This window comes from Salmo salar, chromosome 06 (genome assembly GCF_965601325.2).
Source record: "Salmo salar chromosome 06, fSalSal1, whole genome shotgun sequence".
In the NCBI taxonomy this organism is placed as follows: Eukaryota; Metazoa; Chordata; class Actinopteri; order Salmoniformes; family Salmonidae; genus Salmo; species Salmo salar.
The window spans coordinates 13,877,242-13,901,440 of NC_138296.1; the positions used below are offsets into that span (position 1 = coordinate 13,877,242).

Consider the following 24,199-nt stretch of genomic DNA (forward strand, 5'->3'; position numbering starts at 1 on the left):
CACTACTTCCGTACTTTTCGGGCCCATAATGCAATTCAGAAAATCGGCGTGGCTTCACAACATTTTCAGGTTGGAAGAAAATATGCAGTCGAAGTCTGACAAGAGGGGATAGAAATTCATTGCTAATTATGACAAATGTTCAGAAAATGTGCAACACAGCGCAACTAGAGAACATTACCAACCCCTATGTTCTGTATTTTCCGCTGGCTGTCCCACAACCACAAGCTGAAACCTGAGCTAGGCTGAAACACCTGCATTTTGGAGCTGCCTTAAGAAAGAAATAAACAATGCTTGTATGCAGCTTTATTAACTCATGAAATTTTTTAAGTTGTTTGCAAACTGATATGAAACACGTATTAATGCCAAAACAACATGCAAAACAGCCAACAATTAAAAATATATATATATATATTTTCTGCCCCACATGCCCTGAATGACAGGACATCACTGGCCATAGAGCATTTACTACGATGCAGCCTCCACAGAAGTCAGGCATTCGGAAATTGTCTTCTTCGGTGTCATGGCATTTGCACATTTTGTTTGTGCATGCTGCCACCTACTTTGCAGTAGTGGGTGTCTTCAATCATGTTACATGTGACACAAAAAAGAAAGAATTTCACCACCAACCAAACCTACACCTATATACCACTATCTCATAATATATATATATATGTATATATACACAGTTGAAGTCAGAAGTTTACATACACTTAGGTTGGAGTCAATAAAACTAGTTTTTCAACCACTCCACAAATTTCTTGTTAACAAACTATAGTTTTGGCAACTCGGTTAGGACATTACTTTGTGCATGACAATTTTTTTCCAACAATTGTTTACAGACAGATTATTTCACTTATAATTCACTGCATTACAATTTCAGTGGGTGAGAAGTTTACATACACTAAGTTGACTGTGCCTTTAAAAAGCTTGGAAAATTCCAGAAAATGATGACATGGCTTTAGAAGCTTCTGATTGACTCAAATGACATCAATTAGCCTATTGGAAGTGTACCTGTGGATGTATTTCAAGGCCTACCTTAAACTCAGTGCCTCTTTGCTTGACATCACAGGAAAATCAAATCAGCCAAGACTGCACCAGATTATATATTGTAGGCCTCCAAAAGTCTGGTTCATCCTTGGGAGCAATTTCAAAACGCCTGAAGGTACCACGATCATCTGTACAAACAATAGTACGCAAGTATAAACACCATGGGACCACACAGCCATCATACCACTCATGAAGGAGACACGTTCTGTCTCCTAGAGATGAACGTACTTTGGTGCGAAAAGTGCAAATCAATCCCAGAACAACAGCAAAGGACCTTGTGAAGATGCTGGAGGAAAAAGGCACAAAAGTATCTATATCCACAGTAAAACGAGTCCTATATCAACATAACCTGAAAGGCCGCTCAGCAAGGAAGAAGCCACTGCTCCAGAACTACAATAAAAAAAGCCAGACTACGGTTTGCAACTGCACATGTGGACAAAGATTGTACTTTTTGGAGAAATGTCCTCTGGTCTGATGAAACAAAAATAGAACTGTTTGGCCATAATGACCATCGTTATGTTTGGAGTAAAAATGGGGAGGCTTGCAAGCCGAAGAACACCATACCAACCGTGAAGCACGGGGGTGGCAGCATCCTGTTGTGGGGGTGCTTTGCTGCAGGAGGGACTGGTGCACTTCACATAATAGATGGCATCATGAGGAAGGGAAAATTACGTGGATATATTGAAGCAACATCTCAAGACATAAGTCAGGAAATTAAAGCTTGGTCGCAAATGGGTCTTCCAAATGGACAATGAACCGAAGCATACTTCCAAAGTTGTGGCAAAATGGCTTAAGGACAACAAAGTCAAGGTATTTTAGTGGCCATCACAAAGCCCTGACCTCAATCCTATAGAACATTTGTGGGCAGAACTGAAAAAGCGTGTGCGAGCAAGGATGCCTACAAACCTGACTCAGTTACACCAACTCTGTCAGGAGGAATGGGCCAAAATTCACAAAACTTATTGTGGGAAGCTTGTGGAAGGCTACCCGAAATGTTTGACCCAAGTTAAACAATTTAAAGGTAATGCTACCAAATACTAATTGAGTGTATGTAAACTTCTGACCCACTGGGAATGTGATGAAAGAAAAAAAAAAAGCTGAAATAAATCAATCATTCTCTCTACTATTATTCTGACATTTCACATTCTTAAAATAAAGTGGGGATCCTAACTGACCTAAGACAGGGAATTTTTACTAGGATTAAATGTCAGGAATTGTGAAAAACTGAGTTTAAATGCATTTGGCTAAGGTGTATGTAAACTTCCGACTTCAACTGTAACACTCAGTAAAAAAAAAAAGAAATGGCACTTTTTCAGGACCCTGTCTTTCAAAGATAATTCGTAAAAACCCAAATAACTTCACAGATTTTCATTGTAAAGGGTTTAAACACTGTTTCCCATGCTTGTTCAATGAACCATAAACAATTCATCAACATGCACCTGTGGAGCGGTCGTTAAGACACTAACAGCTTACAGACGGTAGGCAATTAAGGTCACAGTTATAAAAACTTAGGACACTAAAGAGAGGCCTTTCTACTGACTCTGAAAATCACCAAAAGAAAGATGCCCAGGGTCCCTGCTCATCTGCGTGAACATGCCTTAGGCATGCTGCAAGGAGGCATGAGGACTGCAGATGTGGCCAGGGCAATAAATTGCAATGTCCGTACTGTGAGACACCTAAGACAGCGCTACAGGGAGACAGGACGGACAGCTGATCGTCCTCACAGTGGCAGACCACGTGTAACAACACCTGCACAGGATCGGTACATCTGAACATCACACCTGCAGGACAGGTACAGAATGGCAACAACTGCCCGAGTTACACCAGGAATGCACAATCCCTCCATCAGTGCTCAGACTGTCCGCAATAGGCTGAGAGAGGCTGGACTGAGGGCTTGTAGGCCTGTTGTAAGGAAGGTCCTCACCAGACATGACCAGCAACAACGTCGCCTATGGGCACAAACCCACCGTCGCTGGACCAGATAGGACTGGCAGAAAGTGCTCTTCACTGACGAGGCGCGGTTTTGTCTCACCAGAGGTGATGGTCGGATTCGCGTTTATCGTAGAAGGAATGAGCGTTACACCGAGGCCTGTACTCTTTCGGTTTGGAGGTGGAGGGTTCGTCATGGTCTGGGGCGCTGTTTCACAGCATCATCGGACTGAGCTTGTTGTCATTGCCTGCAATCTCAACGCTGTGCGTTACAGGGAAGACATCCTCCTCCATCATGTGGTACCCTTCCTGCAGTCTCATCCTGACATGACCCTCCAGCATGACAATGCCACCAGCCATATTGCTCGTTCTGTGCGTGATTTCCTGCAAGACCGGAATGTCAGTGTTCTGCCATGGCCAGCGAAGAGCCCGGATCGCAATCCCATTGAGCACGTCTGGGACCTGTTGGATCGGAGGGTGAGGGCCATTCCCCCCAGAAACGTCCGGGAACTGGCAGGTGCCTTGGTGGAAGAGTGGGGTAACATCTCACAGCAAGAACTGGCAAATCTGGTGCAGTCCATGAGGAGGAGATGCACTGCAGTACTTAATGCAGCTGGTGGCTACACCAGATACTGACTGTTACTTTTGATTTTGACCCCCCCTTTGTTCAGGGACACATTATTCAATTTATGTTAGTCAAATGTCTGTGGAACTTGTTCAGTTTATGTCTCAGTTGTTTATCTTATGTTCATACAAATATTTACATATGTTAAGTTTGCTGAAAATAAACACAGTTGACAGTGTGAGGACGTTTCTTTTTTTGCTGAGTTTACATATATTTCTTTATCTCAAAACATCTTATAAGTCTTCTGCAGTAAAACATTGTACAACCAGGTACTTCTCAGCAGCTGCCACCTACGCAATAAAAACCCACTACCCCATTCCACTACTTTGACCATATCTGCTCCTGCACCATCCCAACGGCCTGGGAGGACGGGACATCACCCTTCAACACGCCATGTAACTCTTCTGAAGTCAAATCTCATATACCCAAATAAATCTCTGCAGCTGCCACCACAGGATCTATTTTCTGTGATTTACGTTCCATTTCTGGGGTACAAGATATTACATTACAGATCTAAAAGTTATTACATTAACCGGTGTTACAAGACAATATGCATAGTTCTTGTCTTGATCGATTATCCAACGTATCATTGATTAGTTTTATGAGCACACACACACAGGTTGACTATGACATCTTCTATGATAACATTTATCCATTTAAATCCCAATGTGTGATATTACATAGACACAGGGGAGACCTGATCCTAGATCAGAGCTGCATATTATGCTCCACAGAGGTTACCATGGTAATCAGACTATGGCAAATGTTTAACAATGGGAGATGGATATGCATGCCAGTTCACTAGAAGTTTTTTATTGATCGTTTATTTAGGGATCTGGAACTGGTGCCGTATAGGAGGGAGATGAAATAGGGCACGTTTTTGTTTTCTGGTGACTTTTCATTGTCCCTAACTGAGCAAAGCTCTTTCCACATAGACAAACATAAGGCTTCTCTCCAGTGTGTGTTCGCTGGTGTCTAGTCAGGGAGGAAGCTACGGCAAAGCTCTTCCCACACTGTTCACAGCTATAAGGTTTCTTTCCAGTGTGTATGCGCCGGTGTGAAGTCAGCACGGAAGCTAGAGCAAAGCTCTTTCCACACTGATCACAGCTATAAGGCCTCTCTCCAGTATGTATCCGCTTGTGTACAGTTAGGTTTCCTGCACTAACAAAGCTTTTCCCACAACGAAGGCAGGGGTAAGGCCTCTCGCCAGTATGAATGATCAAATGCGATTTTAAGGCGCTAGATACAGTAAAACCCTTCCCACATTGAGAGCAGCAGTACGGTTTCTCTCCTGTATGGACTCTCAGATGAGATTTTAAGGCTGTAGATACAGTAAAACTCCTCCCACACTGAGAGCAGCAGTACGGTTTCTCTCCTGTATGGATTCTCAGATGAGATTTTAAGGTGCCAGATAGAGCAAAACTCTTCCCACACTGTGAGCATCTGTAAGGTTTCTCTCCTGTATGGATTCTTTGGTGTTCTTTAAGACGCCCTGCAGAGATGTGCCTCTTCCCACACTGAGAGCAGAAGTACGGTCTCTCGCCGGTGTGAATCCGCTGGTGAATAATGAAGCAACTCCGGCTAGTGAAATTCTTCCCACAGTCAGAGCAGCAGTGGTGACGTTTCTTCCCTATACGTCTCTGCTGATGTTTCTTGAAGTGTTCTGACCTGGAGAGACACTTCTCTGCCTCGTCAGCAACATGTGATTGAAGTTGAGCAGATAAGCCCCTCCCACCGAGATAACCACGTTTAGGTGTGTCCCCTGTGAAACAAAGACATTGAATAACTAGGTTTATGAAATACGGGTCCATAAACAAAAATGATCATCAATAAATACAGTACACTCAGTGACCAGTTTATTAGGTACACCTACAGACAGTGAGTCACATGGCTGTGGCTTGCTACCTAAAACAGGCAGACAGGTAGAGACATTCAGTTACGGTTTGATTAAAATTTTGAATAGGCAAAACGAGTGACAAACAAAAGACAATGTCAGTGGCAGTCCTGTGGGTGAAAACAGCTCGTTGATAAGAGAGGTTGAAGGAGAATGGCAAGAATCGTGCCAGGTAACAGGCGGGCCACAAAAAAATAACAGCGCAGTACAACAGTGGGGTGCAGAACGGCATCACGGAATGCATAACTAGTCGATCCTCGTCACGGGTGGGCTATTACAGAAGAGAACCACACCGGGTTCCACTCCTATTAGCTAAAAACAAGAAACGGCTCCAGAGGGCACGCCATCAACACTGGACAATTGAGGATTGGAAAACATTACCTGGTCCGACAAAACCCGTTTTTTTGTTGCGTCATGCTGATGGCAGTCTGGATTTGGTGTGCAAAGCATGAGCCCATGGACCCATCCAGCCTGGCGGCGGTGTACTGGTGTGGGGAATGTCTTCCTGGCACACGTCTTCCTTGATACCAATTGAGCAACGATTTAACGCCACAGCCAATCTGAACATTGTTTGCGACCAAACCCAACAGAGTATCTTTGGGGTGAGATGGAACGGGCTGTTGGCAGCATGAATGTGACGCTGTCCAATCTGCAGCAACTGCGTGATGCCATCACGTCAGCATGGATCAACATCCCTCTGGAAAATTTCCGACACCTTGTAGAATCCATGTCCCGAAGAATTCAGGCTGTTCTGGAGGAAAAGGCGGCTCTGATCCGGTACAAGATGGGTGTACCTAATAAACTGGCATTGAGTGTACATTCTTTATCAATCAATTAACAGAAGTTTCAGAAGCAGATTGTAGTCTAATCCACATACAACATTGTTCTTACTTGATGAAATCAAATCTCCATCTTCCTCGTGTCCACCTCTCGAAGTTCCACTCTGCCCTGGTGTTTTCCTGCAGTCGATCAGCAACGAAGACACTCTCTTCAGACCCTGCAGTAAGGCGCTACCGGGAGAGTTGCAACTCGGGGACTCTGGCAGGGTAGAGGGGGACGGGCTAGTTCTGTCCTGTTGACCGCAGAAGTATTGTACATAGAATATCATTAGACCAAATATATATTTATTACCCCCCTATTTCATGATATCCAATTGGTAATTAACAGTCTTGTCCCATCTCTGCAACTCCAGTACGGCCTTGGAAGAGGCGAAGGTCGAGAGCCATGTGTCCTCCTGAAATACAACCCTGTCAAGCTGCACTGCTTCTTGACACACTGCTCGCTTCACCCGTAAGCCAGCCGCACCAGGGATTGAACCCGGTTCTGTAGCGATGCCTCTAGCACTGCCTTAGACCGCTGCCCCACTCAGGAGGCGAGACCAAATATTTCTGATTGATTGGATCTACTACTTCAACTAAATAAAACCTCTTGTTGCTGTACTTACAACATCTCCACTGTCACCACCTACAACAGCCTCCACTCCCTCTGTGCCCCAGTATGTAGTCCCCAGTGTCCCTCTCCCTCCATCACCTGCAGCAGACACAGCCCTGAGCATGCCTCTCTCACACGTGACACCTGCAGTACCACAGCATCTTATAGAGGAGATGATCAGCCTGGTGCGTCAGCATAGGGAGGAGATCCGGGAGCAGCAGTGTGCAATGAAAAATGTTGAGGAGGACAACCAGGCTCTCAGGATGGAAGTCCGCAGACTTAGAGAGTAACTGTCCAGTACAGTCAACACTGGCCACATGCAGGACCTGTAGAAGGAGCTACATGAGCCAAGGCAAGTATTTCTCAGCTACCACCATCCACTCTAGTTCCACAAACACCTTGGACCAGGCCAACAGCTGAATCAGAACCTACAAACCAATCCAACCAAACAACCAATGCACCAACCCAGCCGACCCCCCCATCCCCATCTCATGGCTTGTAATTACTCCCATCAATCAAATGGCAAGTTTATATTAGAGCATCAACTTTTCCCAAATAAAATGATGTCAAAGTTATGGTGCCCCACAACGGACAGAGCTACTGTGGCCGAGCTTGGCTCCCCAAGTCATATCATCATTCACACGTGGACCAATGACCTGCATGCCCAACAGGAGAGGGTGATCACATCACTAAGGGGAGTGACAGAGATGGCCTCCACCATTTCCCCCCTTGCAAAGACAGTAACGTCTACCCTGCTCCAGAGGAGAGATTTCCACCCTGCCACCATCCAGAGGGTAAATGCCAGCCTCTCTCGGGACTGTGTGCTATGGTCCAAAGTGCACCTGGCCCAACGTGCACCTGGCCTACTGTCCCACCCTCAGCCTGGACTGTCTTTAGGATAATGTACGCCTGTACAGAGGCAGTCTCCACCTTCGCCAGGACGTTAAAGGATGTTGCACTGGGTGGCCAGTCCACCTCACCCCACAGGAGCAGCAGACCAGCCGCCAACTCCCTGAGACAAAATCAGACACTCCTTTAGACCTGCATCCTGTGGCGTCTCACAGAGACTGGAGAACAGGCAAGCAACACTGCCCCCCCACACCACTTCTCTCCCAGGAACTGCATGCAGATACAAGGAGCTATTTACATTTACATTTAAGTCATTTAGCAGACGCTCTTATCCAGAGCGAGCTATGCCCAAGCCGTACTCAGTCACAGCTCTACCAGACCAGGCCCGGCCCCAGCACAGCTCTACCAGACCAGGCCCGCCCCAGCACAGCTCTACCAGACCAGGCCCGGCCCCAGCACAGCTCTACCAGACCAGGCCCGGCCCCAGCACAGCTCTACCAGACCAGGCCCGGCCCCAGCACAGCTCTACCAGACCAGGCCCGGCCCCAGCACAGCTCTACCAGACCAGGCCCGCCCCCAGCACAGCTCTACCAGACCAGGCCCGCCCCAGCACAGCTCTACCAGACAAGGCCCGCCCCAGCACAGCACCGACCACTACCCTGGGGTCTGGCAAAAACAATGTCGAAGGTAGTGCACCCACATGATGCAGTCCACACCATGCATCATTCACATAATCAGCCCTCATATGCTGAGAGTTTGGAGCGTCGCTAGCCACACTGCCCTCCACACCACCCTCCTCAATTTCCCCCACAACCTCCCTCTCAGGCTAGTTTTGGTTACCCTCACGACTCAGGACAAGCCTGGGACACTCCTGCCCCCATAGCAGCCACCCCAAGACCTCCTGTACACACCCAGAATGGAGCATTGCAGCCACTCAAATCCCCTGCAGCAGCTCCACTCCTTAGACGGGAGCTTCATCAGGGTAGACTGAGCTCTGCCAACACTGCTCTCCCAGCCCCTGCATCCAGCGACTCAAATGCTCAGTCTACTTTTTTTGTCCTTGGAGTTGGACATTTTTTTCTTAATTTTTTTTAAACCCTTTTTTTCTCCCCAATTTCATGGTATCGAATTGGCAGTAGTTACAGTCTTGTCTCATCGCTGCAACTCCCGTACGGACTCAGGAGAGGCAAAGGTCAAGAGCCATGTGTCCTCCGAAACACAACCCCAACCAAGCCACACTGCTTCTTGACACAATGCACATCCAACCCGGAAGCCAGCCGCACCAATGTGTCGGAGGAAACACCGTACACCTGGCGACCTTGTCAGCGTGCACTGCGCCCGGCCCGCCACAGGAGTCGCTAGTCCCATGGGCCTCCTGGTCGCGGCCGGCTGCGACAGAGCCTGGTCTCTAACCCAGGATCTCTAGTAGCACAGATAGCACTGTGATGCAGTGTCTTAGACCACTGAGACAGAGCCTGGTCTCTAACCCAGGATCTCTAGTAGCACAGATAGCACTGTGATGCAGTGTGTTAGACAACTGAGACAGAGCCTGGACTCTAACCCAGGATCTCTAGTGGTACAACTAGTACTGTGATGCAGTGTCTTAGACCACTGAGACAGAGCCTGGTCTCTAACCCAGAATCTCTAGTGGCACAGCTAGTACTGTGATGCAGTGTCTTAGACCACTGAGACAGAGCCTGGACTCTAACCCAGGATCTATAGTGGCACAGCTAGCACTGTGATGCAGTGTCTTAGACCACTGAGACAGAGCCTGGAATCTAACCCAGGATCTCTAGTGGCACAGCTAGTACTGTGATGCAGTGTCTTAGACCACTGAGACAGAGCCTGGACTCTAACCCAGGATCTCTAGTGGCACAGCTAGCACTGCGATGCAGTTTATTTTTATTTTTTTATTTCACCTTTATTTAACCAGGTAGGCAAGTTGAGAACAAGTTCTCATTTACAACTGCGACCTGGCCAAGATAAAGCAAAGCAGTTCGACACATAAAACAGAGTTGCACACGGAGTAAAACAAACATAGTCAATAATACAGTAGAAAAATAAGTCTATATACAATGTGAGCAAATGAGGTGAGATAAGGGCGGTAAAGGCAATAAATAGGCCATGGTGGCGAAGTAAATACAATATAGCAATTAAAACACTGGAATGGTAGATTTGCAGTGGATGAGTGTGCAAAGTAGAAATAATGGGGTGCAAAGGAGCAAAATAAATAAAATAAATAAATACAGTAGGGGAAGAGGTAGTAGTTTGGGCTAAATTATAGATGGGCTATGTACAGGTGCAGTGATCTGTGAGCTGCTCTGACAGATGGTGCTTAAAGCTAGAGAGGGAGATAAGTGTCTCCAGTTTCAGAGATTTTTGTAGTTCGTTCCAGTCATTGGCAGCAGAGAACTGGAAGGAGAGGCGGCCAAAGGAGGAATTGGCTTTTGGGGTGACCAGAGAGATATACCTGCTGGAGCGCGTGCTACACGTGGGTGCTGCTATGGTGACCAGTGAGCTGAGATAAGGGGGGACTTTACCTAGCAGGGTCTTGTAGATGACCTGGAGCCAGTGGGTTTGGCGACAAGTATGAAGCGAGGGCCAGCCAACGAGAGCATACAGGTCGCAGTGGTGGGTAGTATATGGGTCTTTGGTGACAAAACGGATGACACTGTGATAGGCTGCATCCAATTTATTGAGTAGGGTATTGGAGGCTATTTTGTAAATGACATCGCCGAAGTCGAGGATTGGTAGGATGGTCAGTTTTACAAGGGTATGTTTGGCAGCATGAGTGAAGGATGCTTTGTTGCGAAATAGGAAGCCAATTCTAAATGTAACTTTTGATTGGAGATGCTTAATGTGAGTCTGGAAGGAGAGTTTACAGTCTAACCAGGCACTTAGAATATGTGGACAACTACAAATACCTAAGTCAGAACCGTCCAGAGTAGTGATGCTGGACGGGCGGGCAGGTGCAGGCAGCGATCGGTTGAAGAGCATGCATTTAGTTTTACTTGTATTTAAGAGCAGTTGGAGGCCACGGAAGGAGAGTTGTATGGCATTGAAGCTCGTCTGGAGGGTTGTTAACAGTGTCCAAAGACGGGCCTGAAGTATACAGAATGGTGTCGTCTGCGTAGAGGTGGATCAGAGAATCACCAGCAGCAAGAGCGACATCATTGATGTATACAGAGCAGAGAGTCGGCCCAAGAATTGAACCCTATGGCACCCCATAGAGACTACCAGAGGCCCGGACAACAGGCCCTCCAATTTGACACACTGAACTCTATCAGAGAAGTAGTTGGTGAACCAGGCGAGGCAATCATTTGAGAAACCAAGGCTGTTGAGTCTGTCGATGAGGATGTGGTGATTGACAGAGTCGAAAGCCTTGGCCAGGTCAATGAATACGGCTGCACAGTATTGTTTCTTATCGATGTCGGTTAAGATATCGTTTAGGACCTTGAGCGTGGCTGAGGTGCACCCATGACCAGCTCTGAAACCAGATTGCATAGCAGTGCCTTAGACAACTGCACAACCCGAGAGGCCCAGAGTTGGACATTTTAAGGGATTTGAATCTGGATTGGCTATCCCCGGCCTCAGATCAATTTAAGAGTATATACACGTTGTTTAATCTGACTACTGATCTCAAAACCCACACGGCTAAATGTGAAAAACCCTGTTAACTCCCCATTGATTGAAATCGCTCTAATAACTTTCATAAATATTTGTCTCGTGGAGTATTTGCATATGATCTCAGTGATCATTGTCCCATAGTATGTGTATTAAAAAGATACCAAACAGTGAAATACAAATCCTTGTTTAATTAAGATATTCTTTTTTAAATGCATCTCTCCTCAATGGTTTTTACATGACATGTTCTACTCTGATATAGCCACCATCTCCTGTATTCCTGACCCCGAGTTCGCTCCAGGACATTTCTCCTCCATATTTATTCCTTTGGCAGATAAACACATCCCTTTTAAATAATTCAGAGTCAAAGATAGTGAATTGGAAAGTATTCAGACCCCTTGACTTTTTCCACATTTTGTTAGGTTACAGCTTTATTCTAAAATGTTTTTTTTTTTTTTTTTTAAATCCTCAATCTACACACAATACCCCATAATGACTAGAGGTCGACCGATTATGATTTTTCAATGCCGATACCGATTATTGGAGGGCCAAAAAAGCCACTACCGATTAATCGGTTTTTTTTTTTTTCTTTTTTTATAATGACAATTATAACAATACTGAATGAACACTAATTTTAACTTAATATAATACATCAATAAAATCAATTTAGCCTCAAATAAATAATGAAACATGTTCAATTTGGTTTAAATAATGCAAAACAATGTGTTGGAGAAGAAAGTAACAGTGCAATATAAGAAAGCTAACGTTTAAGTTCCTTGCTCAGAACATGAGAACATATGAAAGCTGGTGGTTCCTTTTAACATGTGTCTTCAATATTCCCAGGTAAGTTTTAGGTTGTAGTTATTATAGGACTATTTCTCTCTATACAAACCTGGTGGCAAACTACAAGAAACGTCTGACCTCTGTGATTGCCAACAAGAGTTTTAACATTTTTGACATGCGTTTTGTTGTTGTTTTTCTGTCTCTCACTGTTCAAATAAACCTACCATTAAAATTATAGACTGATAATTTCTTTGTCAGTGGGCAAACGTACAAAATCAGCAGGGGATCAAATACTTTTTCCCCCCACTGTATGTGCCATGTAAAAAAGCTAACGTTTAAGTTCCTTGCTCAGAACATATGAAAGCTGGTGGTTCCTTTTAACATGAGTCTTCAATATTCCCAGGTAAGAAGTTTTAGGTTGTAGTTATTATAGGAATATTTCTCTCTATACGATTTGTATTTCATATACCTTTGACTATTGGATGTTCTTATAGGCACTTTAGTATTGCCAGTGTAACAGTATAGCTTCCGTCCCTCTCCTTGCCCCTACCTGGGCTCGAACCAGGAACACATCGACAACAGCCACCCTCGAAGCAGCGTTACCCATGCAGAGCAAGGGGAACAACTACTCCAAGTCTCAGAGCGAGTGACATTTGAAACGCTATTAGCGCGCACCCCGCTAACTAGCTAGCCATTTCACATCGATTACACCAGCCTAATCTTGGGAGTTGATAGGCTTGAAGTCATAAACAGCGCAATGCTTGAAGCATTGCGAAGAGCTGCTGGCAAAATGCACGAAAGTGCTGTTTGAATGAATGCTTATGAGCCTGCTGGTACCTACCACCGCTCAGTCAGACTGCTCTATCAAATCATAGACTTAATTATAATATAATAAACACACAGAAATACAAGCCTTTGGTCATAAATATGGTAGAATCCGGAAACTATCATCTCGAAAACAAAACTTTTTTTTTTTTTTCAGTGAAATACGGAACCGTTCCGTATTTTATCTAACGGGTGGTATCCATAAGTTTCAATATTCCTGTTACATTGCACAACCTTCAAATGTTATGTCATAATCACGTAAAATTCTGGCAAATTAGTTCGCAACGAGCCAGGTGGCCCAAACTGTTGCATATACCCCGACGCTGCGTGCAATGAACGCAAGAGAACTGACACAATTTCACCGGTTAATATTGCCTGCTAACCTGGATTGCTTTTAGCTCAATATGCAGGTTTAAAAATATATACTTCTGTGTATTGATTTTAAGAAAGGCATTGATGTTTATGGTTAGGTACATTCGTGCAACGATTGTGCTTTTTTCGCAAATGCGCTTTTGTTAAATCATCCCCGTTTGGTGAAGTCTGCTGTCTTTATTAGGAAGAAATAGTCTTCACAGTTCGCAACAAGCCAGGTGGCCCAAACTATACACTGACTCTGTTGCAAGAGGTGACACATTTTCCCTAGTTAAAAGAAGTTCATGTTAGCAGGCAATATTAGCTAAATATGCAGGTTTAAAAATATATACTTGTGTATTGATTTTAAGAAAGACATTGTTGTTGATGGTTAGGTACACGTTGGAGCAAAGACAGTCCTTTTTCGCAAATGCGCACCGCATCGATTATATGCAACGCAGGACAGGCTAGATAAACTAGTAATATCAACCATGTGTAGTTAACTAGTGATTATGATTGACTGATTGTTTTATATAAGATAAGTTTAATGCTAGCTAGCAACTTACCTTGGCTTCTTACTGCATTCGCGTAACAGGCAGGCTCCTCGTGGAGTGCAATGTAAAGCAGGTGGTTAGAGCGTTGGACTAGTTAACCGTAAGGTTGCAAGGTTGAATCCCCGAGCTGACAAGGTAAAAATCTGTCGTTCTGCCCCTGAACAAGGCAGTTAACCCAATGTTCCTAGGCCGTCATTGAAAATAAGAATGTGTTCTTAACTGACTTGCCTCGTTAAAAAAAGGGCAAATCGGTGTCCAAAAATACCGATTGTTATGAAAACTTGAATCGGCCCTAATTAAATCAGCCATTCCGATTGACCTGACTATCTTTTCCAGGCATCGAGAGACTTTTCCTTCTACCTGATGCAAAAGTTATATACAAGGATGGAACAGGGACAGAAGTTGATGCAGAAATATTCAGCGACCTCGTTGGACAAGGCACTGTGGTGCTGACAGTATTCTCAGATCAGGGTGAGATATCAAGGCAGGTATAATAAAGCACTTTACACCTTACATAATATAATTATTTGCATTTTTTCTATTCCTTTAGAATTCTCTGATTTCTCCTTGTCTTCTGCTTCTGAGACGTCTGACTCAAGCTTCAGCTCAAGTGCATCAACTATAATCCTAGATGATGTCCCTAGCAAGAGACAAAGAATTGAGGATACACGTGATGCTGTGTCTGCTGAACAGGTTTCTTAATGCTTTCACATTTCTAGAAAAGCTATTTATCACCATGTTTTGTATTCTAATGTTTTTGTTTTTTATTAGTTGATTGAAGCTGTGCTAAGAGGCAAGTCTGGGGGTGAAGAAGTACTACAGGAGTACCAAACAACAGCAACCCTAACAGATGCTGCAAGAAGAAAAATGGTTAACATCCTGGTGGCTCACATGATTGACAATCATGGGTATGTTTGTTTCACATTGTTTTTATTTGTGCCAAATAACTGCATGGCCATTGCATAAATGTACTAATTTAATATCTCCTCTCAGGCACCGCCCCACTAAAGCAATCAGAGAAGATTATGCACGTGGGATAGTGATGTTGTTCCCTTCCCTCAAAGATCCATACTCCAAGAAGGGCTATGTAATAGGCATTATTATTGTTAAGTCTTTCATGTCATGTTGTGACACAAAACTGTGTGGACGACATTGATATTTGAATTCCGTGAGATTTCTCATGAGCCTGGTATGACAACGCATTTCTTTTCTTTTTTTCATTTCAGGAACACTTCTATGATGCTGCAAGCAGCACAGGATACATTTCTTGGCGTCTGAAAACAGTCCAGAGGAAGATTCGTCGAGGATCTGCATTGCCACCAAATAGCCCAATTGACTTTTCTCCAGGGGGCCCAAATTTCCAAAGGACTGTTAATGTTGAAAGGCAGCTTGATGGTGATGCTTGCCAAGAGGCCATGTCTTTGCTCAACCATACCACAGACAATTCCCTGATTTCCCAGAAGATGAGACCTTTCAGCACCGTCAGAAGCTCGTTAATGACCCAGGCAGAAGTGTTGATATCCTCTCCAGCTTCCCAAGATTCCTGGATACAAAAGGATTGGTAAGTTTGGGATAAGATGTTTAGAATGGCTTGAAATTTGAAAGTATTTCCTGAAGTAGTAGTAGTAGTACAATATCTTCTTTCTTAAAGGTGGACCAAGACTTCACTCTCCTATTTGATGGCGACACATCCTCCAGGCTTCTTCAGAAATGGGATTTGTTCTTCAAGCCAAATGTCATAAAAGAGGCTAAGCGGCTCACCTCAACACCAGAGTTGCGTCGCTTGGTGCAGTCAGCAGAAAGTCCCCCAGGAAGTGATCTTGATGAGGCAACAAGTGAGTTGTTTATTTTTTTTTTATTTTAATAAATTTGCTATAATTGCAGTTAAACTATAACTGCAATAATATTTCATTTGTTTATTCTGTGTATCTCTGAACGTTGATCTGATTTTTGGGATAAATGTGACTAATAGATGGATGACGGTTTAAAACGTTCTCATAATGACTCCCTGTTCTCATTCAAACTTTAAAAGTATTACATTTGAAGAGTTTTCAGTTCATTCTTGTGACTCTTTGTCCTCAGCCTACGACCAAGAAATGGCTTCCCTGTTGTTGCTGTTACATCTCCTTCCACCACCTCCAGGGGGACTGAAGTCTCCAAAAATGTGTGCATGTGATGCAGTTGAGAGACTTGTCTTTCATAAGGTAATTATATTATTAAGGTGATTATAATAATTTGTCACGTCACCTTCTTAGCCACATATGTAAATTAGGGTTGTTAAAAAGTGGATGGAATTGTAATTAAGTCTTCATTCCCATCTTGCACTAGCCAATGAAAAGATGTTTGAATAATCACTTCTATAATGTAGTTCTCTGTGGCTGCACATTATTCTTGTGTCTAATTTTCAGTTTTCTGATCTCAACCCTAGTCATGCTGCAGTTTGGAGGAGCATCTCCGCAACCAGCAGGGTCTGCAGCCGTACCTCCTCGCTGTTGGGCGTCAGAAGAGCAAGATTGAGAGCTTCTACATCACAATGGATAAGCGTCTCATCCCATTTAAGGCAAACCGCTCCCTCGGGGCATGTGATGAACTTTTCAAAGCACATTTTGTGTTTAATTTGTCTTACGATGTGGCACTTGTGAATTTTTACACATTCCTTCAGACAACAGTGTATAACATTGATGTGGGGAAAATGAAGGAGTCACCCAGAGTTAAAGACTTGAGAGCCAGACTGCTTAACCAGCCAGCAGCACTCTCACTCTGTGAGTAAGAAGCTATAACAATGTTTACCTGTTTCATGTGTCAGAAATATTATCCCAGCAGTCAAGTTGATTTCACATTTAAGAGTTGAACATGGTTACTATCCTGGACCCAAGTTCAAATAGTTTTGTTCTCAGCAAGGCTGTAGGCATCAGTTCCTAACATATACAGGTTTTCGGAAGCACCTTAATAGTGTTCATAGTAATGTTCAGAAAATTGCTCAAATTTCAACTGTTGCATGTTCATCTAGTGAGCCAGTTGCAACTTCATCTCAGGCACATGCTTTGGAGGACACATTTAATCCACAAAATCAATGTAGCTCTTTCAGTGTTTATTCTGAGAGCAATGATTCAGGACTTACTAAAGATCCAACTAAAGAAATGTGTGCATCCATCGTGGCCAAATTACAGGGGAGTGGGATTTCCAACAGTTTGGTATCCTCAATTGTAGGAGATTTGGAAGAACTAACAAGTGAGATTCGCTCACAAGCAAAGCATACAGCTATTTCTGCTTTACCTATAACTGACCCCAACATCTCTGTGATAAATGAATCTTTTGAAGATTATGAAAACCCGTTCACAAACCTAATACAGAATGGAAACTAAATAAATACTACCACCAAAAATGGGGAGTTGTCGAGCCAGTAGAAATAACACTGGGAGTGAGATATGACAACAGGCGAAATCAGAAATCCGGTACTTATGATCAAGTACCTGTGAAGGATACTTTTATATATGTGCCGATTTTAAAAACATTGAAGTTCATGTGCAGAAATCCAGACATGTGTTTTGCTAAAGAAAGAGTGTAGATCAGAGACTGACACTTATACAGACTTTTTTGATGGAAGTTATTTTAAAACCCACCCTTTGTTTACAGCTAACAGACATGCATTACAAAACCAACTATACTATGATGATTTTGAAACAGCCAAACCCCTTGGCTCCAAACGTGGAATTCATAAAATTGGCTCTTTATTTTGTTGTAAGAAACTTTCCCCCAAAATTTAATCCAGTTTTGATGAACATTCATTTGGTAACACTTTTTCACACAAGATCTGCACAAGTATGGTTTTGATGTTATACTAGAACCGTTGATAAATGATTTGAAAAAACTAGAAAGCCAAGGGCTAAGTCTTCCATTTTCAGATGAGCAGGTATATGGTACAATCTGTCAGATCACTGGAGATAATCTAGGGATGCACACAATTCTTGGTTTTAATGAGTCATTCAGTAGCCGTCATTTCTGTCGCCTTTGTTTGATTGAGAAGAATGATTGTCAAACGGTATACAGTGGGGATGATCCTAAGGTGGTCCTTTGTGGAAAAGATATGTTTGAAATGCATTGCCAGTCTCTCCAGGAAAACCCACAATTGAAGTCACTTTATGGTTTGAAAAAAAGATCTACACTTAATTCATTGAAGTATTTCCATGTTTGTAATAACTATTCATTTGATATCATGCATGATCTTCTTGAGGGTGTGGTTCAGTATGAGATCAAATTGCTTTTTGGATATCTCACACAACACTTTGTCAGAACAGGACTTGCTTTCCAGGATTTATGGTTTTGATTATGGATTTTTAGAACGAAAAAAATAGTCCTACAAAGATTATTTTGGAGAGTGTTGGCAATGGCATTGGTTTGAATTCTATTCAGACATTGTGTCTTGTGAAAAACATCCCACTGTTGTTTGGTGACATTATTCCTGCAGGAAACAAAAACTGGAATTTGTTACTGTTGTTACTTCAAATAATGAACATAGTTGTTTCACCTTCTCTCACTCTAGGTATGACAATATATTTAAAGCATTTGATTGTTGACCACAAACTATTTAAGCACTTGTATCCACATAGAAACTTGATACCTAAGCATCATTTTATGATCCATTACCCATCTTCTATAAGGAAAGTTGCCCCTTATACACCACGTATATAATGAGGTTTGAGGCCAAACACAAGCTGTTTAAAGATTGACATTTTTAAAACAAAAACATAACCAAATCGCTTGCTAAAAAGCATCAGATGACCATTGCTTATCACTGGGAAACCTTCACCCTCAAACAAAATGAGTATGGGCCAATTAAATCTTTTCTCTTCAGAGATGAGAATGTCGTCAACAATGAAATGCTTGAAATGATCTTGTCAAAAGATGTTTTCTCAACTAGTTGGGTTAAAGTTGATGGTGTAGAGTATAAAGCTGGACTAGTTATTTGCAGTGCAATGGAAGAAGACATGCCAGTCTTTTGTCAAATAAGTGATGTACTTTTGGTTGAAGATCCAATTTTTTGGGGGACAAACAAGGTATTTACAGAGAATTTTGATGACCATCATCATGCATTCAGAGTATTACGAAGTGTGGAAAGATGTCTACTAAAAATGTCTGAGCTTAAATTTCATAAACCGTTTGATATTCAAAGCTCATACAATGTTTCAGATGAAAGTATGTACATTATACCTTCATTCACAATGTTTTAATTCAACTGACTGCATGGAGAAAAGGCACAAATAAATGTCTAATCCCTTAGTGTTACTTTAACTCTGTTTTGCGAGTTAAAAAAGGTACTCTGGCAGAGTGTTAAATGTTTAACTATTTTAAAAGTGTTAATTTAACTCTGGAGAGTGTGGACCTATATAAACCCTCAAAGTGTTGAAATCAACTCTGTGGGAGTTACTTCAACACTGGACTTTTTGCTGTGTACCATTATTTAACCCTATAAAACATGGTAAAAATGATCTGATTAAATTCCATCCTGGAATTGGTCTAGGTGGTTGTTGCTTATTTTATAAAGCAATGTACCCTACAGATGTCTGTAACTATACCTCCTTGAGGGGTCCCCTGGGACTGGTGGCTGCACTGCTGGTGGGGGAAGGACCAGGGTCTTCACATTTTTTTAATGAATCTAGTAAGTCATTAATTAAGTTAAATATTTTAAATTAAGTTAACACACTGCCGGGATTGAGGTAGGCCTATTCAAGAAGAATCCAACAATGACGCATGTCAACTAAATTTTAAACAGTCTAATACAATCTTAAAGCAGGAATTAAAAAACATTAGGAGACGAAAAGCTTTCCAAAGAACAGGATAGCATATTCTGAGTTTAAAAGGTAGACTCAGCGATATGACGTAGGCAAAATGCACAAAGTAAACATAATAAGTGGGTCAATTTCCACAATAACCAAGAACTTTGAAGTGTGAAATTAAACTTTTCCAATGTAGTCAACATTACAGTAGATTTGCAATTTAGTAGACAATCTTATATTCCAGTGCCCTAATCACAGTCAAGACATCTATTTATTGTAAGAATAAAAAAAACTGTTTTAAGTGAGAAGTAGGCATTGGTCTGAGGCAGAAAAAGAAGATTCACATGAGCAGCACAATCCCACCCATGCTCTACCAAGGTTTTCCAGCACACAGCTTTGACCTACTACTATGTTGGTCTACTGTACTTCAAACAATGATTATGCAGGTTGCTTTTGAGCCAAACATTCTCAAAGAGCCCAATTCAGACTCTTAGATGTGCTTCCACAATGTGATTTTTACTGCATAAAAGGATTTGTCACACACACACCACACTAATCCCATTCCACTACCTTTTCAAGCTTTAATTTTTTTATACTGAAAAATATAAAAACGCAACATGCAACAATTTAAATGATTATAGTTAATGAGGAAACCAGTCAATTGAAATAACTTCATTAGGCCCTAATCAATGGATTTCACATGACTGAGAATACAGATATCCATCTGTTGGTTACAGCTACCATAATAAACATTTTATTTGTTTTTTTTTTTTTAAATGGGCCTCAAGAACTCGTTGCAGTATTTTTGTGCATTCAAGTTGCCAATCGATAAAATGGTGTTCATTGTCCGTAGCTTTTGCCGGTCCATACCATAACCCCACCACGGGTCACTCTGTTCACATCAGCAAACCGCTCGCCCACATGATTGTGAGGCCTCTAAAATCAATGTTGGAGGCGGAATATGGTAGAGAAATGAACAATAAATTCTCTGCCAACAGCTGCGGTGGATATTCTTGCAGTCAGCATGCCAATTGCACGCTCCCTCATCTTGAGACATGTGGCATTGTGTTGTGTGACAAAACTGAACATTTTAGATTCTCCTATTGTCCCCAGCTAATGTAATCAACATGCTGTTTAATCAGCTTCTTGATATGCCATACCTGTCAGGTGGATGGATTATCTTGCAAAGGAGAAATGCTCACTAACAGGGATGTAAAAAAATTTGAGAAATAAGATTTGTGCGTATGGAACATTTCTGGGATTTTTTCATTTCAGCTCATGAAACATGGGACCAACACTCTACATGTTGCGTTTATATTGTTGTTCAGTGTATATGAAAGCAAGCTTTGCTTTTATCCTTACAAGACCATCATAATTAATTGACCGAGCGTTTTTCGTCTTGTTGCAATGTGGTGCCTGCCTGTATTTCCTTAAACCTTTGTTTTAGCAATACATGTCATTGACAAAAGAATACATAATTCATAACATATTTTCTTGCCCCTAGTAGCCCCCACCCCTGGCACCACTCCACTGGAATGGCAGTGCATGGCAGAGTTGTTGACAAATATCCAACACATGGGCTAGTCCAGCATCCAGATCAGAGCTGTAAAAATAATCAAGCCGGTGAAATAACAGAGTTGTTAGTTTGGCCACTGTTGATCTAAACAGATTTGGATTAAAATGTCAAGAAGACAGGAGAAGGAGCATACTGGAATTTATTCTGGATGTTTGAAACTGGTGAGTTTGTCCTGATGCTAGCAAGCATACATTCGCTCACTGCAGTGCACAACATGCTGTTTACATGTCTATTTGTTTTCTCAGCTACAGTTTGAGTTGTGTCCTGTCTGACAGTGAAATATGGTTAGCTCTAAATATAGCTTGGTCTATGGAGTCGCTAGCTAGTGTTGCAAAAGTCCATTTGATTGCATGCATTGTAAGGTAGCAGCGTGACAATTTGGTTTTGAACTGATGTTGCTATGTTTTGTGCAAAAATATAGGACTGGCATTTGGATGTGAACTAGCTATCATTAGCTACCTTCTGTGTCAATATTGTCTGGTTCTAACTAGCTAGCTAGATAATGGCTGAAGTTATATGTGTAACAAACCTTCCATAAACAATTACAGCTAGCTGCCTTTCTTTGCCTGTTTGTTAGCTAGCTACTTTCAGCTTGTGTTAACTAGCTACAGAGGCTAGCTGCTGGACAGTGGACAGGCAAGCTAACGTTAGCTAATAGCAGCTGTATTGTTGCCAAGCATCCAAGTTGCTGACCGGGTTAGATAGAACTCTGAGATTTGGCAAGTTAGCATTTGCAGAAATGCTACAAAAAAGGTAATACGTCGATGGTTCTTAGTGGACATAAATGTGCACGAGAGTGATAAATTATACATTTGATAAAAACTGTTGCACCTACAAATTTTGTCAAACATTTTAAGTCCAATGGTCACTTTATGGAAGCTATAGTGGCCTTTTACTCAGATGCAAGACTTTTAGCGAAGTAGGCGCAGAAAATACTTAACACTCACGACTAGAATATAAAACAATAAAATAAACATTGGGGGACAGTGTAGTGAGATAAGCATCTCACAGTTACTTCTCAAAAAGAGTAATCATTTGAAAAGGGGATATTAACTAGCTGGCCTGGCACATCGTTGCCCATGAATATAAGTTACAAGGCTAGTGTGCAAGCATCTTAGCCAGGTAGCCTTGGGCAAAAAAAAACAACAAAAAGCGTGTTCTTATTGACAGAGGAAGATGGCATTTGCATTTCTCTACAAGTTGGGTGAGTCAACATGTTTTTTTTCTACTTGCACAAACCTGGATGGACGCATCATATTAAGCTTAGGTTGATCGGGCTAAATCATTTTTGGCAGGGGCACATCTTTGGTTTTAGAAGTGGGTGGACATAATGATTAAATTTTTTATGACGGCTCCGACACTCGGAGGGGTCTGCGTGGTCCTAAAGCACACCGCTACCTCATGTTGTATCACATTTCAATGATAAAACTGAGGGGGACAAAAATGCAATTTCAGAATGTGGGGGGCATGTACACTCCATCCCAGTGAAAGTTGCACCCCTGGTTTTTGGTATATTTTAGTTGTCACTCTAGAAGACTAAATTAGATGATGTTGAAGTGGTTCTTGAATAGTGGAGGCAGCACCCGTTTCCTTTTCGACTTGCGGTAACTCTAAATCAATAGTTGTTTAGTATTCCTAATTTGCTTGACCATTCTGTAGGTCGTGTAACTGTTTGTTGCATGCAACATGTTTTGTGAACTCAACTGGACAGATGTTCTTCTCCGGTTTTATGATTGAACAAAGGGTGTGGTTGAATTTATTCTGCCACCTTCTTGTCTCGGGCTGTGTCAAGTCATATGAACTAACAGGTTATAGAGCAAACAACGCAATTATCACAACACATAGGTTGTAATATGGCTATTTTTCTGCCTTGGCTTCCCGGTGACTTTACCCACGCACCGGTACAGGAAGGTGTAGCTTTAGCCTCATTATTTCTCCATGGTTCTGACGTAACCTGCTCATTGCCTTGTTTCAATCTGTGTGCTTTAGGCTAGTAGGCTACTTTGCTGAAGGACAAAACAACCCTGGTGTTTATTACCATCATTGTTTATGTTGTCCAGCTGTTCAAATGAAACGAATGGATATGGAAGATCAAAGATGATAACTAGGCCTAGACATGTTATACACCACAGTAGGCATACTGTTAATAAAAGTAAATCAAACTTACCCGATCCATCATGGAAGCTATTCTTTCTTCAGCGTTTCTTCAAATAAAAAAAACGTGACAGTAAATCTGTAGCTAGCCTACACTACAGTTACTTTCTTTGTTACAGCGTTCAGATAAACAGCTAGACCAGAGCAATCACACGTCCTTTTAAATATTAAAACTCGACTTAAATTGTGACAAATAAGTGTCTGATGTAGGCTAATCTTACTTCAGAAAGATCCTGGATAAGACTTTACCTGATCTAAATCAATAAAACGTTCAACACCCGTTTCACCAAGAATCCTGTTATCGTCTACTTCTACCCGAGACTGTTGGAACGTCCTCTTCGACAGTACAGATAGTTGTAATTCTCTAAGGCCCAGTAAGGGAAGCCTATAAAATACCAGACTGATTACAGCAGCGCTATCCGTGCAGCGGACCAGTAAAATCTGATGTTCAATCCGACGTCTGCGGTGGCCATTAAGCATTTACAGCAATGCAACCTCCACAGTAGTCAGTGGATGTATACTTATTCCGCTTCACCGAGCAGAGCAGAGCTGTGGAGGAAGTGGTCTTCTTCTTTAGAGTTATGGCGGTCCGCAAACAATTATTATTGGTGCGTGCTGCCACTTAGTGAATTGGCTGTGTATCTGCCTACTATTCTGTAGTATTAATTCATTACATTTTGTGAAAAACCAACTAACCCTACACCCATTACAACCTCATCAATATTCCACTACTTTGTCCCTCTGATCCTACACCAGGCCAGCAGCCTGAAAATACGGGAT

At 42.4% G+C, this 24,199-nt stretch overlaps 1 protein-coding gene and 1 pseudogene across 3 annotated transcripts; one reads left to right on the forward strand and one right to left on the reverse strand.

Moving 5' to 3' along the window:
* Positions 1 to 288: 288 nt before the first annotated feature.
* On the reverse strand, positions 289 to 23,985 carry LOC106606298 (uncharacterized). Of its 2 annotated transcripts, XM_045719745.2 has the most exons (4): positions 23,669 to 23,985; positions 23,433 to 23,469; positions 6,387 to 6,567; positions 289 to 5,363 (listed from the first exon to the last, which is right to left on the reverse strand). In XM_045719745.2, the coding sequence occupies exons 2-4, from the start codon at positions 23,442 to 23,444 to the stop codon at positions 4,429 to 4,431; spliced, it is 1,128 nt and encodes a 375-aa protein (XP_045575701.1). In that variant the 5' UTR covers positions 23,445 to 23,469; positions 23,669 to 23,985; the 3' UTR covers positions 289 to 4,428. The 2 variants fall into 2 exon arrangements, with proteins under 2 accessions (XP_045575701.1, XP_082832200.1); XM_082976074.1 differs by lacking the exons at positions 23,433 to 23,469; positions 23,669 to 23,985 and having other exon boundaries at positions 6,387 to 14,358.
* LOC123743382 (uncharacterized) lies at positions 14,804 to 16,682 on the forward strand (annotated as a pseudogene). The gene is made up of 7 exons (XR_006770141.2): positions 14,804 to 14,820; positions 14,906 to 14,999; positions 15,139 to 15,473; positions 15,564 to 15,747; positions 15,995 to 16,116; positions 16,341 to 16,472; positions 16,575 to 16,682. The product of XR_006770141.2 is annotated as an uncharacterized LOC123743382 (transcript).
* Positions 23,986 to 24,199: the final 214 nt, after the last annotated feature.